The sequence below is a fragment of the Sparus aurata genome, chromosome 23, assembly GCF_900880675.1.
Source record: "Sparus aurata chromosome 23, fSpaAur1.1, whole genome shotgun sequence".
NCBI lineage: Eukaryota > Metazoa > Chordata > Actinopteri > Spariformes > Sparidae > Sparus > Sparus aurata.
In genome coordinates this window covers 3,564,969-3,582,944 of record NC_044209.1, presented here as the reverse complement: position 1 = coordinate 3,582,944, position 17,976 = coordinate 3,564,969, and the positions used below count along the sequence as shown (strand labels likewise).

Genomic DNA, 17,976 nt, shown 5'->3' with positions numbered 1-17,976 from the left:
TATGAATGACAAAAGTGGCATCATTTGTCCTAGGAACAGTGCCAGTGTGGATATCTGAAAATGTTTTTTTTTTAATAAGGAAGAATTTCCTCACAGATATCCGCAATATACTGTATATCCAGTCTAGCTTTAAATATTAGACACTTAATGGCAATCCCCGTTTTGGGTCTCAGCCACGATGTAGTACTAAATTGTGTGACTTTTACTGATGTTTTTTATGTTGTAAATATCTCATGTCGCATGTGGTGACCACAGAGCTTATTTCAGAGGGTTTCAGCAAACTCATAGACCTTGAGACCAGGGAACTGGATAAGCAAAGATGCCAAGAGATTCCCACAGTAGCATAAATCAGGTTGTCTTGGGCACAAGCACACTGCTGAGGTCATGCAAACAAACAGAAATGATCCTGAGGTCAAACTCCCTCAGTTTTCAAGTTCATTTTTGTTGCTGAATTGCTGTTTGAATAAGGTTGGAAGCATTTGGTGTAATGTAAGTACACAACTCAACAAAATGAAGAACAAAAGTAGTAGTTTTTAGATATATGAATGCAGACGGATATCTTTAAATGACTGTTCTGGCCATGACACAATATTGAGTGAGAGAGTTGCGGAGTGTATCTCAAATGTAATTACAGAACGGATTCATTAAATGTCAAGACCGCCTGCCACACAGTGTTCATCATGAACGCGGCTCATTGGCCCTTTGAAATACGTTCGTTCATCTCCGGAAGTGTCCGTGTTCAGCCGGTGACGGGCTCCGTGTGTCTGCCGCCACAGCCCAGCCGCCGCGCAGGAGCCGCCCACCTCTTACTACGGCTGGAGGCAGCGAAGAAAGCAGGTGGAGGAGCAGCAGCACCACCAACCAACCGCTCTGTAAACTCTCCCTTCGGACAGCAGCCCTCCTCTCCCAATGCAGGCCATTAAATGCGTGGTCGTGGGTGATGGGTGAGGATTGATTCGGTGTTTGTGCAGATGTTGTTCTCAGGAGGAGTGTTCTGTGCTGGGAGGGCAGCTGGTGCAGGAGGGGCTGGGAGTGATGGCTGTATCAGGCGGCATTCACTGAAAACACCGGGCGGGATCCGTTTCAGTCCTGGTGGCAGTGAAACATGTGGCCATGTGCTGTGAAATGAGAGAGTGGAATGATGGTGGTGAGATGATGACGGGCAGGTGGGGGGGGGGGGGCACAATAATGAACAGACTCATCTGTCAGCTGCTGATTGTTGTTTTTTTTATATATATAATTGTTTTAGTCAAACACTCTGTGTGTATCGATTATCCGTGCAGGCTGTGTGTGTGTGTGTGTGTGTGTGTGTGTGGACGCTGAAGGTGCTGCTGCCGGGCTGTCTTCTCTAATGATGTCATGTTGTCACACCTACACTCCAGTCCGAGATGCTTCACCAGATAGACACACACACACTCCCAGCCAGCCAGAGGCACTGCTGCAATGCAATATCTAGGCTATCATCGCCTTTATTCATCTACCCAGAGACTTCTCGTGTGTGTTTTTTAAGTGGGGTTAAACATCTAAAGGTTGAAGTGGGAGAAGTTTTCTTCCCCTTCAGGATTATGCAAACAAGAGGGAGCAAAGGATAGCAAGAGAATGTGCTTAAAATCTGAAAAAGTGAAATGTTTCTCGTGCAGAATGCTCCCCATCAGTTTAGGCTGATTGTTACTCCTTTAAATAATAATTAAATAATTAAGTAGTGTAGTTTCATATCTACCAATGCACCCAATATTTCATGAGCTGATTGAATTGTGTGCACAGTTTGTATTAAAATTTAATCTGCAAAGTAACTACATCTGACGGATTAAAGGGGCACTCTGTAGGTTTGGAGAAGAATTTCAAACTCAGAAATGTAATATTTACAAAATGAATGAGGTAATAATACAAATTCAGACATATGTATTTTTTCTGTAAGTGAATAAACAAGCTGTTCTCAGAGGAAAATAAGGTCCCAGAAAACAGTTTGAAGCTAGAGAGGTGGCAGGGTCCGCCACATATAAACTAAGTAAAATAGTATGAAATCGTGTTGACTGATTTTTCTTTTTTTCCTAAACAAACTAAATGGTCATACTGCTTTGTTTTCACGACTGAATAAACAAACTGACCTTGGACCACTGTTTTCCCGTGTTTATATGTGGCGGACCCTGCCACCTTTCTAGCTTTAAACTGTGTTCTGGGACCTTATTTTCCTCTGAGAACAGCTTGTTTATTCGCTTATGGGAAAAATACATATTTCTGAGTTTATGTTACCTCATTAATATTGTAAATATAAAAAGTCTCAGTTTGAGTGTTTAGTGTCTGAATTCCATCTGTGTTTGAAAGGTTGCACAGAGATAAACATGTCTCGCCTTATCTGCATATCCCAAATTTTAGCCAGTCATTATCAACAGAGTGCACTCTTCCTTTTCCTCGTCTCTGTCTTGGACTCGCTCTCTTCTCCTCCACTGGGCCCTTGTGTGCGTAGCCTGATATACAAAAAAACAGGAAGAAGAACAGGAAGCCAACAGTCAACAACACGGAGGATTCCGTTCTGAAGTTTAAAAAAAAAAAGTGATGAGGGTGTATTCATATTGATTATTTTCCTTTAAGTAAATGCTTGCAGCTCTCAGTAATCTCATACCTTCTTCAATTTAATCACTGTTTGATCACTGTTTCCAGTCTGGGCCAACCAACCAGTCAACAATGGGGAGTAGTGCAGTGTCAGTGGATAATTGTTGTCACCTCTCTGATTCAGTTGTAGTGATCATGTATGTATTTCTGTTTGTTCTTCTTCTCTGCTTTCTCTAGTGCTGTGGGTAAGACATGTCTGCTCATCAGCTACACCACAAATGCCTTTCCTGGAGAGTACATCCCCACTGTGTGAGTACAGCTGCACCTTAAAATACACTAATGCCAACAATATCATTTAAGTTGGTTGGTTAGAACTTAAGTCAGTTAGTTAGAAACGACAAAGCCTCTTGGCCCTTGAAACGTCTTCACAAAACTGAAAGAAGTCCAGTTGACTACAACACAGCACCTAGAAATAGAATTTAAACTGCACACTTTACTCTTTGGGAGAAAAAAAGCAAAAACAAACATACATGACTACATTGTCTCGTGTCTGTCTAAGCTTTGACAACTACTCAGCAAATGTGATGGTGGATGGGAAACCAGTCAATCTGGGCCTCTGGGATACAGCAGGACAGGAGGACTATGACAGGCTCCGCCCCCTGTCTTATCCTCAGACGGTAATGAATATGAGCACACACACAACACACACACCCATATGTTTACATCTCTTCACAGAGAGATGTTCTTTTATGCCATTGTTTTTTCCTAATTTATGCATCCTATGCATGTTGAAATCATTGAATTGTGTAAACTGTCTGCCAGTGATTGTGAAAACAACACAACAATAATTTTGACTTTTTTCGATTTTTTCCTCTCGAGTTGAGAGGCGTATTTCTTCTGGCTACTTTTTTTAGCAGTATTTCTCCAGGGGTAGAAATGTAGTTTGTTCAAACTACTGCGAGGCTGAACTACATGTAGTTTTACAAGTTACCCTTGCAAAGTAGTTTCCCTAACACTAGATACAGGTTCAACTCAAGCTGGTGATCCATCTGAATTGTGCCAGTGTGATTGGCCATAGGGGGCCCCTTCTTTATGGGGGGGGTCATAGGGGGGTCCAGACATTTGCCTGGTATGCCTTTTCTGACACTGAGCTCCTGTGAATATGTGATTGATTGTCCTCTGTCTGTGCAGGATGTGTTCCTGATATGCTTCTCCCTGGTGAGCCCAGCATCCTTTGAGAACGTCCGAGCCAAGGTGCCGATCTATCTCAGCTCATTGTCACGGTCACTCACTGTCGAACTGAAAAAGACCCAAACTTTAACACAGACAATGTTTGACTTTTAAACACAGCAACAACACCACATGTACTAGTTTGTTGTAATTAAATATTGAATAGTCTGTTGTATTTACATATTAATATAGTCTATTGTAATCACATGTGAAGTAATCTTTTGTTTTCACATATTGAATAGAGTCTGTTGTAATTCCTTATTAACACTGCTGCTTCACAGAATTGGCACTTTTTATAGCTCAAGTATGTTGAGGTCTACAGCCGTAGAAATGTTTGTCATTTTTGACTGCATCTTTGCTTGCCATTGACATTTAACATCTTCATCATTCTTTGCAGTGGTATCCAGAGGTTCGTCACCACTGCCCAAACACACCTATCATCTTGGTGGGCACCAAGCTGGACCTGCGGGATGACAAGGACGCCGTTGAACGGCTGAGAGACAAAAAGCTCTCTCCCATTACCTACCCACAGGGCCTGGCCATGGCCAGGGAGATCGGTATGTGTGTTGACGGATGGTCTCAAGAGGAAAATCTGATCTGAGTCTTTAAAAAAGGAATCCATTAACCAAGTCAACAAATCATCCCCCGGCCTGTTTAGGAAACCGAAAGAGATGGGGAATGTCCCATTTTTCACATCAGGTTACAATTTGCTCACAAATGCCTAATAAATAAGTAACTGATACATGTGAATTGCTACAAATTGTTACATGGAGCCCCTTGAATGAAAACACTCTGCGTGTTAAGAAGAGAAAGTGAGAGCAGTTGAGTGATATGGCATGAATCTGTTGTTGTACTGATGGAATTAGTACTGAATTCACTGTATCAAGAGGACATTATCATAGGCTTCAAATAACTGCTTCAAGTCAATGTCAGTTTTCTTTATATAACCTAAAGTCACAAATAATATTGCCTCAGTGGGCTTTACAATAGTTCACTGAACAACACACTACGTCACTCGACCCCTGCTGATAACATAGCTATCATTAGTAACCAGCAGACCATTATTCACCATTGCCATTTGGGTTCAATTAATTTGTTAAATTTTGTGTTTATTTTCCATTGATTAAGATTCCCATTAGCTTTTACTAGCATAATAGCAACTCCTCCTGGAATCCATACAAAAGAAAATAACTTCAAAGAAAAGCTCAGCGTTTTGGAAAAGACCCAGTAGAGACAATCCGACTAAGCTGTGCATGTAAACGTTCTGCTTGAGGGAGGCCGTCTTAAATAGGGTTGTTGACTAATGTGGCCCAATTAGGCCACACTGCAGACCGACATCCCTCAACATCCCATCAAACACACCTGGGCCAACAAATCTGTGGCACTGACTGAAAGTCTTTTTTTTAATAACATCATAACAGGAAAGGTTCAATCAAATGTGTATGTTGACAATAGAAATTGTAACAGCATAAATGTAAAACAAAAGAAGGTTATAGCATACAATTAGTTTATATATATTTACATTCTATTATACTGTATATATGTGTTTTTTGTGTGTGCAAAATCTCATGTCCATACTGTCTGCTCTTGGCTGGCAGGTTCTGTCAAGTACCTGGAGTGCTCTGCGCTGACGCAGCGAGGACTGAAGACAGTCTTTGACGAGGCCATCCGAGCTGTCCTTTGCCCTCCGCCTATCAAAAATGGAAGCAGGAAGTGCACACTGTTCTGAGGGAGAGGAGACGGAAGATCAAGCCATCAGGATCCTTTGGTCAGTCACACTGTATGGGTGGAGTTCTGCCAAATTGGAACTGCTTTGTAACAACTCTCTGTTTGTACGGCAGGAGTTGATCCTCACTGATCTAAAGCAGGCTGAGGACTTCAGCTGGTGGGTGAAAGATAGCAAATTTCAGCTTACCTTTTTGAGAAAAAATGAATTCTGTGTGACGTCTGCCTAAAAACAGTGATATACTTGTAATGTCTCTTAGACAAATGGAGAAATTGAATAAAGTCACTTACTCATCACGAGAAAGGGAATTTATTCATTTTCAGATGGGTATGTAAAATGATGTTGCACTCTCTCGTTTAGCCTTGAAACCTGTAAATAAAACAACCATCGTCCAAAACAAGGAAACAGACCCAATATACATAATCCCTTGTGTACACCTACTTTTTATTATTCAATTAATTTTTTTCATGCACGTTTTTGTTGACTTTGTTGGGATGACTTATCTTTGTTTTGTGTTATTGCAATAACCTGCACAATTTGAAGAAGTAACCTGAAAATATCTGCAATTAGCAACATGCTAAGTTGAAAAAGTGGAGTTCCCAAACTTGCAGCTGGGGAGTCAGATCTACATTTTAAAAAAAAAGATTAAATTAATTTGATATTTCTTTCCTGTGATTCATTTGATTGTCTTGTAAGAAGGGTTGGTTATTGTTTAAAGTTTATTAATTATTAAAACCCACATTTGAAGATCTATCTGCCAGATGTTGTTGAAAAGGTGTTGAAACACTCTCAACTGAGTATTCAGTTAGATTGACACCATGCTGCCTTAAATGTTTGGCCCACGATGATGTGCAACCTGAGTTGCAACTTAGCTTCCCACATGTATTGCACTTTGCCTTTTATTTTATAGAAATTGACGCACACTTTTGAGCACACTGTTGTCTTCTCTTTAACCAGGCATGCTAGTATCTAAACAAAGTGACACACTGCTGCCTTGATGTGAGACATAGACAGCTACTGGCGGAGAGGCAAGGTCTTTGCAAATACTGTATGTAGCCTTTGTGTGGTTAAAGCATTTAGGAACCAATAAGCAAAATCAAAAATATATATTTTCAAACAGATGCCAGATTCTTGATTCTTCATGTTGAATTTGGATTTCTAGTGTGGAACCAGATTTCTGTTCCCAACCGAAAAATATCCCACAAGTGCAAACTAAGTTAAAAAAAACTATCACGTGACTTTTGGCACTAATTTTCAGCCTTGCAGATTCATTCAGTATATATAAGATGCCGTACACACACAGTACTTGTTAGCATGTTGGTCTTTTCATGGGATTTGTTTACTGTATGAAAACATTTTATCCCAAAAAACACTTTTTTTCCTTCCTGGGTCAACTAAATTGTTACTTCATAAGACCAGAGATCATCCAAATGTTCCTGGATCACTGACTGGTAACTTTGCTAACTCATCTTTGTAACTCAGCTATTTGTATGTCAGTGCATTAGCATGCCAGACAGAGCTCGACTGGTCAGAATATTATAAAAAATAAATACCAGAATGCCTCTGTATCTTCTAGGATACCAGTTTATACAGGTACAGACAGCACACTCATTTGTCACATGTAGAATCTACCCACTGCTCCTTGAATGACAAATGTTAACAATGTGCCATTAGTTAAGTGTGTTTTACTATTTTTCATTGGGAATCATCTTGCCAAATGTGAAAAACAGGACCCAGACAAGACCCCCTTTAAAGGTTCCCCACAGAACACCCACATTCAGTAATAGTGAATGATTGTTTGGTTGTTTCACTGATTTATTCAGTCTCATTTTATGTCAATATGTATGAACAAATAAGACAGGCAGCAAAAAAAATGTGTGGGATTTTATTGTTAATTAATTTTGATTCTCTGTTTTCCTATAATATTTCAATCAATCTAAACAAATGTGCATTAAACACCTTAAGGGGATGCTTTGTTTTGAGTACCTGTTGAAATATTGCCAAAAACTGTCTCTGTGTACATACAAGTGTATTAAATGTTTACATTTACTGAAAGAAAATGCCATTTTCAGTGCTTTGTCTTTAATGAGGCACAGTAGCATGATCACAATTAACAGTTTGTTTTCTAATTAACAGGTGGTACCACTCAGACATTTTGACTTTGATTTTTAGGAGAAAAACTGTAGTACTATTTTAAGAATAATTTCAAAATACCGTAGGTCATGACATTATGAAATTAAAGATAATTTTACAAGAAAACAAAATGAGAATATTACTGGCTCGAGGACAGTTTAACATATATCAGACCTCCATGGTCATAGCTGACCTTGTCTGTACTTGGAGGTGTCCTGTCAACAGTTTTACAGACGTCCGTTGAATGATGGTGCTCAGTGGGGGAAATGTTTTTTTGGGCGCACAGGAATTTTGGGTAGCCACTAGGCAACACTGAAAACAAGGCCAAAAAAAGTGCTGTATAACTGTCAAAGGGGAGAGACAAATATGGTTTTGATTCCGTTTGAGTTGTGTCATGAATCACACATATAATATTTGTCAAATAAAAGGATATTTACCGAGCCAATCAAGTCTCACTTTGTTGTAATTAAGTAAAATCCTGTGTAGATTTGTGTTAAACCACTCAGTGAACTACATCGTCTCACTCAACACCAACTGGGCTCAGAAAAGCCGCCTTAAATGATGACGAACACCAGATTTATTGTGATTTTAGTGATGTCAAAGGAGAGTTGGTCAGTTCTGTGGGCTGTGCATATAGAGGAACAGCTCTTCAATGTTTAAGTTACGGGTTTTGGTGAAACTTCAACAAGACGCTGTCACTTACGAGACCGGTGGCTGCGAGGTCTTTATAATGACTATTTTCACAGTCTGATATTTCACCAGTTTGACGTGCTCAGTGAGGCTGCGAATGGAGATACATAAGAACTACATGCCTTTCTTGAAGAATAGCAGCTCTCAAATTAATGTTTTATAAAAAAATTCAATGAAAGTATTAAAACACAGCCAAGAACTCTTCTAATTCAGCAGGTTTCCCTTGTTACAAATACAGTACATGACTATGGTCAAAGCATGCCAAGTATGAAAACAGCCTGCCATTTGCCTTTGCCAGGGTTTGCGAAGGCACAGATTGCCCGTAATGCTGGACAATCGTAGGATTCAACACTAAATTTTGTGCATTACTTTTAGTATGATAAAATATACAAATATTGTATGAGAACAGCCTGCTATGGTGGTGTGATAGCCCAAAGAAGATCTGAATCATCTTTTTTTCTTAAATTTCTCATTCTGCAGTCACAGTTTGATTTAATGTCCATCAGCTGTTATCTCCTGTTAGAGTATTTATTTCACACAGCAAGTTACTTTCTAGTAATAGTCATATTTCTTCTTTCTGATGTAGTAAGAAAAAAAATGTTGTATCATAATTCTGGCATAAAAATATTTGAAATTACCTTTCGAAGAAATGTAAATACTTTGGACTTTGAAGTATTTGAACCTCTCATTGCTGTTTTCTATTTCACACACTCCTCCCATCACAATCAGTCTTTTTTTTCGTGGTAGAAATGAGTTTCCATAAACCTGTGGACACTTCCACATTGGAATACTGAAGTAGACATCTACTCTGTCGTCAAAGCAGAAGATGCAGCATTTTATTAGATAAAAACTGTTTATACAAGACTGATATAACATCGCTGTACAAAACATAAAACCATAATGTCCCAGTTCTGGAAACAATCACTCATATCACCTATACACATTAAAAACTAACTAGCATTTTTCAATACTTATACCTGTACTGGTGCTATGCAGCAGCTTTTCACTGCAAAAGTGATGACTTATTTAGAAGCACACAGATGAAAATTTAAACAACCACAATTTGCCGTCTTTGCCTTTGCTGTCAGATTCAATGTCAGGAAGTCACTGCCTGTTTAACGTTGGTGCTGGAGTACATTTGAGGGGGGGCATGATCCAAGTCGCTGTTTGGGCAGATTTAAATGACGAGCCGTGGTTCCAGCAGGGAGTCCCACCGTTCTGTCACCTGTGGGAGGAAAGAGAATCCCCTGCAATTAGTCCAGAGCGATTTGGGAAAATAGGCCCAAAACATTTAAAGATAGCAAGTCTCAAACAATGTGACTGATACAGTCTCATCATGACAACATTCCACTACAAGTCTTATGATAGTACTGGGTTATCATTTTAACTCTGTCTATCTGAACATGTAAAATCTTGAATCTGTGCTCTATGCAACAATACCACTGCATCATTGTTCCGTTTGACAATATTGTTTTCGAAAGCGTCCTGACTGGAAATATCACAAACTGGCATGGTTCCTCACAGCCCAGGACAGGAAGGCTCTACAGTGGGCCAATAAAACCACCCAGAACATCACTGGTACCATCTACATCTGCACAGAGCCCAGGGGTTACTAAAAGACAACACCCACCCCAGCCACAGTCCGTCACCTGCTGCCATCTGACCACAGACACAGTATCATCTGCCATACCACCAGACTACAGAGCAGCTTCTGTCCCCAGGCTGTGAGACTCCTGAACTCCTCATCAACACAGCATTTTATAAAACAGACGTAGCACAAAGGTCTCAAACAGTGTTAGGTTGTTTAAAGAATGACAATACATTTACCTCGTTCCTTAATATTGCAATCATAACTAGAATGGCACTCGTTAAAGTGCGTACCTCCTCGTTTTGATAGTAAGTTGTTTCAAATTGCCTTAATATCAGCGTAGGAATAACAAATCATCAGTCACTGACCATACATGAAATGACTGTAAACAGCTTCTTGGAGACTGATCATTAAACTGAGGTCGAAAAGAAGTTATGTCATTGTGCCTGTTCAACACCAAAAGTGACCACTCACTGACTGTCACTGGCAATGCGTGCTTAGCCTGCAGACACAGCACAGTGTTGGGTAGATGGATTAACTGTCACTCATCAAGAAATAGTGCCAACACCTAACTTCCACTAAGAGCTGCATTTCATATCTTTTCATCTCACTTTTCCTCTCAGAAGGCAAATAAGCAAGGTCCCAGTTACATGGAAGCCAATGAGTACGCCCATGAAAGCAGCAAAATCATACGTCTGTGGGGGTCCCTAATACATAACTAACAAACATCACTTTAATTATAAATCATGAATTATTCAGAGTAATGACTATTTTTACACTAATGATATAAATGTGTTTAAAGAAACATGTTTTCCAGAGGAACTACACACCATATTCTCTGAATAATTACATAGTTTGAGTCTCTCTCTCGGGTGTGCGCTGTCATTCCTTTTCATAATTAAAATTAATTAACTGTTGTTGTGATCTACTTGACACAATTGTTTGTGGGCTGCTGTATGTGTGCGTGTGTGAAAGTGGTGGACTTGGACCACATTATGAAGTGTAGTAAGTAGTAATAGTATATCCCAGACTAATGTAAAAATCATGTGATTACATATAACTCTTCAAGTTATTGCTTGAAATTTAACAAACTTTGTAAAACGGCCACAGCAATTTTTAAATCATAGGTAATATTTCATGAATACGTTTAATTTCCTTGTAAAGTGTCAGTTTGTCGGCTCGTTTGTGTCGTTGTGTGAATCCATTCTGATTCCTATGCTGAAGTGTGTCACATCTTCCAGCAGCTATTTTAACACACCGTCTCAACTGAGTTCACCATTTGCACCAAATTTATTTTATAACAACTCTTTTTTACTTAACAGCAAATTATTTACCAGACCCCCTTTAAAAAATGCTACATTTTGAGACCTGCTGCGTTAGGAGAAACTGTTTAAACTTTCTGAAATATTGTCTAAGAATCATCAGCCATCAGCTCTGATTCATTCATCTATTTCTGCCCCAACGTTAGTTAGGGTTGGTATTTTAAAGACCCCTACAAAGATAAGATTATACCGCCAATGCTGCAAGTAAGAATATTGCCCAAAGCTGAACCTCCTCTTTAGGAAGTGCTGTTTATGAGTTTCTTACTAAATCAATTAGCTATATCCTTGGACATACCCGTGAGTCCCTGGACACTGCGTACTCCACTCTCTCTGATCCATCGGGGTTCTGATAGACCAGGTCAAACTTGCCAGGCTCTACAGGAGCTGATGGAGAAGAGGAGTTGTGAGTAATCATGAATGTTTGAAACATTTAGGAAAATACTGTACAATCTGCTTTGGTAAAATACATTTAAAGATGATTTCTGCTCCCTGACTTTCCATGTGTGGAATTCCTCTGAAATTCCAAACCATTATCAGTTAAGTTTCCTAATCTATCACATCTATAATACTTTACATTCATAGTCGACTTAGTTTTACTTTTAAATACCAATGAATCAAACTCTGTATATCTCTTTAAAGATATTTTTCTGCCAAAAAAACAATCTTCCGCATCTTAAATATTAACTTTGAACCAGGCATGTTAAAGGTTATACTGTACCTGTCAGTGGTGAAAAGATCCTTACCTTGAAAGGCATGGTGTAGTTCCAGCTCTATCTGTTTGCTGGTGAAGTCAAAGCTCACAATCTTTCCCTCCTAAAAGAAACATCAACATGATCAGCCAGTTGTGTGGTGATTCCAGTATGAACAAACATTCAAGACTTCATGATGACACTCCCTCCAAGGCTCCTCCCAGTAACATGAGATAAATAGGCAGAGCTGTGGCTGATGTTTTTGTTGATTACTACAGCATGATTGACAGCACTCACTTTATAATCTGATACTTCTGGTGTATAGTTCTCCGTTAGCTCCAGCAACTGTCAACAAACAGAGTTTATTCAGCATTAGGCTTGGTCACACAGTCCACATTCATCCACAAATATTTGTAAAATCAATTGGGTCTATTTGGTGTCCTACTGTAGCCCCCTTGCTAACACACTTGCCAGTTGGCAACATGCTAATGCTCGTCGGTCACAATTCACATTTCTTGTAGTGTGCCGTTTACTTTCCCATGGTATTTTGTAAGAAAAAAAGTTACAGAAGAGGAGAAAAGAAGCTCTCCAAGCTCGAGAGCTGGCTAAATTTTAGCTGAGTTGCTAATGGGTCAATGTGTGATTACACGAGACATACTGTATCATCAAAGACTTAGAACTGAAATTCATTTATTTTGCAAATAATTTAGTGTAGAAAGATCTGAAAATGAGTAGAAAACTGTTGAACATGCTCAACACACCTCACATGCTTTTTCAGAGACATTTTCAAATGTCATATTTAGTCCAACAGTGAGAAAAAAATAAGATATTCAGCTTCCAATTATATGGAACAAAGAACACTTTGAAAAAATACATTCTCACGTTCAAAAACAGGAAATGTTCCAGATTTTGCTGGTGGTACACTTTGTATATATTAATTATTTATAAATGAAAGCAGCTTCTTCAGGAGGCTTTGTGGGAAATAGAGTGGCACAGTGAGTGGGTTTTTCCAAATTAAAGAGTAAAAGGCTGGAAGCTGGACTTCAATGCAAAACAGGTTAGAAAGTAGAGAGGTACAGTACCAATAACAGAGAAGGTACACTGCAGCTAATGAGATGAGACGAGGCGAGGCGAGGCGAGGCGAGGCGAGGCGAGGCGAGGCGAGGCGAGACGAGACTTACCTTGAAGGCAATCGTCTGTCCCACCTGTGGAGGCGCAGCTAGCAGGGGCATACAGCTGTAGTTCTTTTTGGGAGCACTTCCGGCTGCGTTCTACATACAGAGATATACAAGACAAACACATTATTAATGCCTTTTCAAACAAACACAGTATTTCAGGAGGATACATTTACATTGTACATTGTATACATTTACACAACCAGTGTATTTGTACTGCCAATAAGAAGATAATGTGACCGAGGCAAGACTGAACACATTCTCATTTCTTAATAATGTAGCTGACTGTTTGATAAACAGCATGTGCAACCCTCACTAGGCATGGCAGGCCCATTTAGCTTTGGATTTGTCCACATGACATGACAGGAGACACAGAATATCCTGTCTTCAATCATATAATTAGTATCAGGGATTAATTATTACAACCTTAAAAACTGTACTATTGTTACCGAAATCAAAGTTACAGTAACAATAAAGGACACACCTGGAGGACCACTGACATGTTGGTCAGAGAATCAGTCTGGTAGGAAGGCTCCTTGGATTCATTATAGCTGATCTCAAAGCTGCCATTGTGCCCTCTGACGCCCCCTCTCCCTCTACCCCTTCCCCTTTCTCCAGGGCCACCGTGCCAGTTCTTGCCTCTGCCGAGGCCTCTTAAAGACAACTGTCCTCCCACACCGTGGCCCAGCGGCTGGATCGGCCGGCGGATAACAAGCTCAATCTCCTCTTCACTGCTTGAGGTGCAAGGTCCCGTGTTTTTGTCACCAGCAGGCACTGCTACGCTCGCAGCCTGTTCCTGTGCACGGTTTGTGGCCTGTGGGGCAGGAGGAGGAGCCTGCTCAGACTTTGAGTTAGCACTTACTCTTTCTTTGGGGGCTGTGGATGTTAAAGGTTTGTTTTTCGGCGGGGCTTTGACACCGTTAGCTTCATCAGAGGAGGAGGAAGAGGAGGATGCTGAAGAGGATGATGAAGGAGGCTTTGGTTTTGTCCGGGTGGGTTTGGTGGTTGGAGGTGTCTTGGAAGCAGCAGCAGTGGAGGAGGTTGCTTTGGGTGCTAATTTTTGGGCAGCTTTTCTTTTAGGAGCTTCAATCTCCTCACTGCTGCTGCTGCTGGAATCTGAAGAGGGGACGTTCTTCTTGTTTGCTTGTGCCACTGGGGGCTTCTTGCTGCCTTTAACTGGCTGTTCTACCCTAACTGGGGTGTTTTTGGTAGAGGCAGCTGGTTTGGGGGTGACAGTAGGGCCACTTTCATCTGCCTTCTTTCTTTTCTTCTTCTCTGTGCGCTTTCCTTGTGACATCTTAGTCCTCTCATCAACTGAGGCCTGCTCGGCATCCCTCTCCAGCTTCTCCTCGCTCCCTTTTTTCCTTCTCTTTTTCTTCCATTCCACGCTTACTCCATTTTCTCCTGCGCCAGTCTCCTCTGTGGGTCTCGGTCTCTTTTTGCCCTTTTCACTTGCTGATTCTGGACAGCCGCTGTTTCCATTCACCTGAGCCACACAGTCCACCTTCACCCTGGGAAACAAAGAGTGAAGATAACAACTCTGGAGGATATGGAAAGACATCTGTAAAAAAGGCACGATATGTAAGAATTGGTCACCTGTCAAATTCATTCTCCAAAGTGAATGGGGGCAGCATATAACCCAACAGCCAACTGCTGGTAACTGTAGCTGCTGTTAGCTAGTTAGCCCAGTTAGCAGTAAAGCTTGTGGTCTTATTCACAAGAACAGGCACACACACAAACTCAAAATTACAAAGACAGGTGGATTAAATGTGTTGATTATCAGGAGTGCAGGTTGACAGGTGTGCAAGTTAATTAAATTGCTGTAGTGTAATTATTTGATGGACTACATCAGATTCATGTGCAGAGCTTCAGACAAACAGAGGTCTTCCCCGGAAGTCTCTGGGACAAAAGGGATCAATGTCTGCATGCACGGATGTATCACTATCATTTAGCAAATGAAAAACTGAACTGAGTACGTCTTCTCGTGCTGTCGACATAGTTACCATCACTGGCTGGCGAGACCTAGATCAAATACAGCACATTAAGATTCTTCAGGGACGCTGTGGACTAAATATCAATCCCCCTTTTTCCCCCCTGATAATGCCATAAAAACAAATCTGAGTTCAAGTTGACAGGAGAAGGGCTAGTTAGCTGTTAGCAGCTGGTGGACAGTAGACCTGCAGTGTGTTTGGCTAATGGAGGTAAAAGCTAAGGGAACTTAACTGTTTAAAGGAACATGAAGCATTTAACAGTGAAAAGCCGTAAATATGGTGACACAAAAGTTTAATTGAGTTTTCCTAGTCTTTGAGTTGTGATGGTGGTTGGTAAATCAGCTGATAGCTGCATTACTGCCACCTACTGGTCTGCAGTTTAACAGTAGACTGGCCGAAAAAACAAAACTAATTCATCTTAATTACTCTGGTTACTCTTAGGTAATTAATTAGAAGATTGTGTAATTTCCATTATGTATTTCCAAGCAAATTCCTCAATGTTATATTGTGATGTCCATTATTTAGTACTGATATTAAGTCCCTCTGTTTTTCATCATGCCAGTTTATTAATTGTACACAGTGCAGTAGGATGGCTTGCCTATTCAATGGAGAGTTTGATTTAACAATCAATTTATAGTAAATAAATGTACAAAGTATTTGCTATATTCATTTGTAAGTGGTGTAGCGTAGGCAACTGGATGCGTTTAACTTTCTTTGAGACGTTTCACCTCTCAGCCAAGAGGCTAACTAACTGGAGGGAAGTTGCAGGCTTTTAAACTCTGTGTGGGAGTGTCCTTACAGAGTCGTTAAGGCCACTTGTGGGTCATTGACCCAACTGGCCTTCACGTGGGTTGCTAGGTCAAGGTGAGCTCAGGTGTGAATAGTTGTTAAGCTGTCTGGGGAGGAAACTCAGTACTGCATTGTAGGACGGTGATATGTAATGTTGTAGTCCACCTCCTCTGTTCAAAGATGGCCGTTCCAGTTTGACATACATGGATTCTTTTACTTCTCTTTCAAACCATCTGTCTTCTCCAGCCAAGGTGTTTACATTGTTGTTCTCAAAGGAATGATTTTTTTCTCCTTTAGAATGAAGTGGATGCAGAGTCTCGACCTGGGTGATGGCCAGAGTAATGTAGTTTAAGCTGTTCAATGCAGCCAGGACTGCACTTTCCATTCTTGGGGCCCCATGTCTACAGAAGCCCTAAAAACATTATATAGCTATGCTAAGAGCACTCCATCTGAAGTGGGTACTGTGCTGGTTACTGGAACATCTTTTCATAGTAATTTGGAATGTTGGGGCTTCCGTACATTTGAATTGCTCCAGATGAGCTGTATGGAGCCATTTGCTGTTTTTTTTCAGTTGTTTGCGTTTTAACACAAGTCCCCAGATACTTCAGTTGTTTCGGAGAATGCTGCAATGCTGTTTTGCTGTGAAGCTCCAGAAATGTTTTGTGGACAATGAAACTTCGCCTCACTTTGGGGGGGAGGAGATGATGACTGGGTTTTACTTTTTAGGTGATCTGTTCCTTTAATTCACTGGCTATAAAAACTGTAAAAGGAAACAGAAGTAAGTGAACCTAGAGTTAAAAATTATTTTGGCAAAATGAAAAATGATGATGATGACTACTACAGAGAATCACAAAACTCCACGCATGTCATCACGTGGGGCCACTGAATCTTCAGGTGCCTGCTACAGCTGACCTGAGAGCTAACACGTCACGTGACGTCACGACCGCGTAGCCAGCAGTGGTCGCGGCAAATGTTGTGCGTGATACGATTAGACTAAAAAGCACACGCACCTGACGCTGTCGTTGTCCCGCACCACAAAGATGCTCTCAGTGTGCGGCAGGTAGCAGTCCTCCATGAAGAGGCTCAGGATGCTCCCGCGGCTGAACTCAAACTTCTCTCTGATCAGACTCTCCAGATCCGCCACCACGCGACATGAGTTCAAGTCCACGAGCAGCCAGCACATGCGGCATCCAATGACAGCCGGCGGCGGGTAGTCAAAGAATAAGCGCACGCGGATGAAGTTATTACTGTGAGCAGCCATGATGCAGGACATACAACCCGTGCGTTCCGCCGGCAACAACAGTGGTGTTTCCGGTGGGGCTTTTCACGATAAGAGTGTCAAACGTCACCCATTCTTCTCCTTCTTCTTCTTCTTCTTCTTCTTCTTCTTCGAGAATCTTAGCAAATTTTTGTTATTATGGTTATCAATATCTTATTGACGTTTTTGATGCTTTGATGGCTTTGGCCTATATGAAGTACTAACGACTAGCCCACTTCGTAGAATACAACAGTGCTGCGCTGTCTACATTATTCGTTTACTGTTACCACCCATGTCTCTTACAGATAAAACATAAAGTAATGATAATAATAATAATAATAGTAATAATAATAATAGTAATAATAATAATAATAATAATGTAAACGTTTTGATTATTTCAGTAGTTACATCTTTTTTCCGGCCTTTATTTTGAAGCACCAACTTTTATCCGGATGTCTTAGTCACGTGCGATCAGGGACACCTCTCACAACATTGCCCTCTGTTGGCGTGGAGGGAGGTTGTTATTACAAGCTGATAAAAGTGTGGATTTATTCTGTCACAGCTGGTTCCTTTTCAGCGAGGACCACAGAAAATAGGAAAAGGGGAGTTATACAACAACATTAGGACAATAAATGCCTTTATTTAATTTAATTTAATTTTATTTTATTTTATTTTATTTTATTCGTGGCTAGCTTAGGGACAAAATCCAGAAGATAGGGTTTTGGCTGGGTACACCAAAAAATATGCCACCTGCGAACTCATTTGCTCAGCAATAAATGTAAATAAGCAGATGTTTCTCCTTCCCCTTTAAAAATGATTGTTTATACATGGT

At 40.6% G+C, this 17,976-nt stretch overlaps 2 protein-coding genes across 2 annotated transcripts; one reads left to right on the top strand and one right to left on the bottom strand.

The window, feature by feature from the left end:
• The first annotated feature begins 735 nt into the window (after positions 1-735).
• Positions 736-8,087, top strand: rac3a (Rac family small GTPase 3a). The gene is made up of 6 exons (XM_030406739.1): positions 736-944; positions 2,791-2,862; positions 3,113-3,230; positions 3,745-3,807; positions 4,181-4,340; positions 5,382-8,087. The coding sequence occupies exons 1-6, from the start codon at positions 910-912 to the stop codon at positions 5,510-5,512; spliced, it is 579 nt and encodes a 192-aa protein (XP_030262599.1). The 5' UTR covers positions 736-909; the 3' UTR covers positions 5,513-8,087.
• A 1,059-nt stretch (positions 8,088-9,146) lies between these two features.
• coil (coilin p80) lies at positions 9,147-17,206 on the bottom strand. The gene is made up of 7 exons (XM_030406737.1): positions 16,897-17,206; positions 13,591-14,617; positions 13,113-13,202; positions 12,229-12,276; positions 11,986-12,055; positions 11,538-11,626; positions 9,147-9,557 (listed from the first exon to the last, which is right to left on the bottom strand). Exons 1-7 carry the CDS (start codon positions 17,157-17,159, stop codon positions 9,510-9,512), a joined length of 1,635 nt encoding a protein of 544 aa, XP_030262597.1. The 5' UTR covers positions 17,160-17,206; the 3' UTR covers positions 9,147-9,509.
• Between the last annotated feature and the right edge of the window lie 770 nt (positions 17,207-17,976).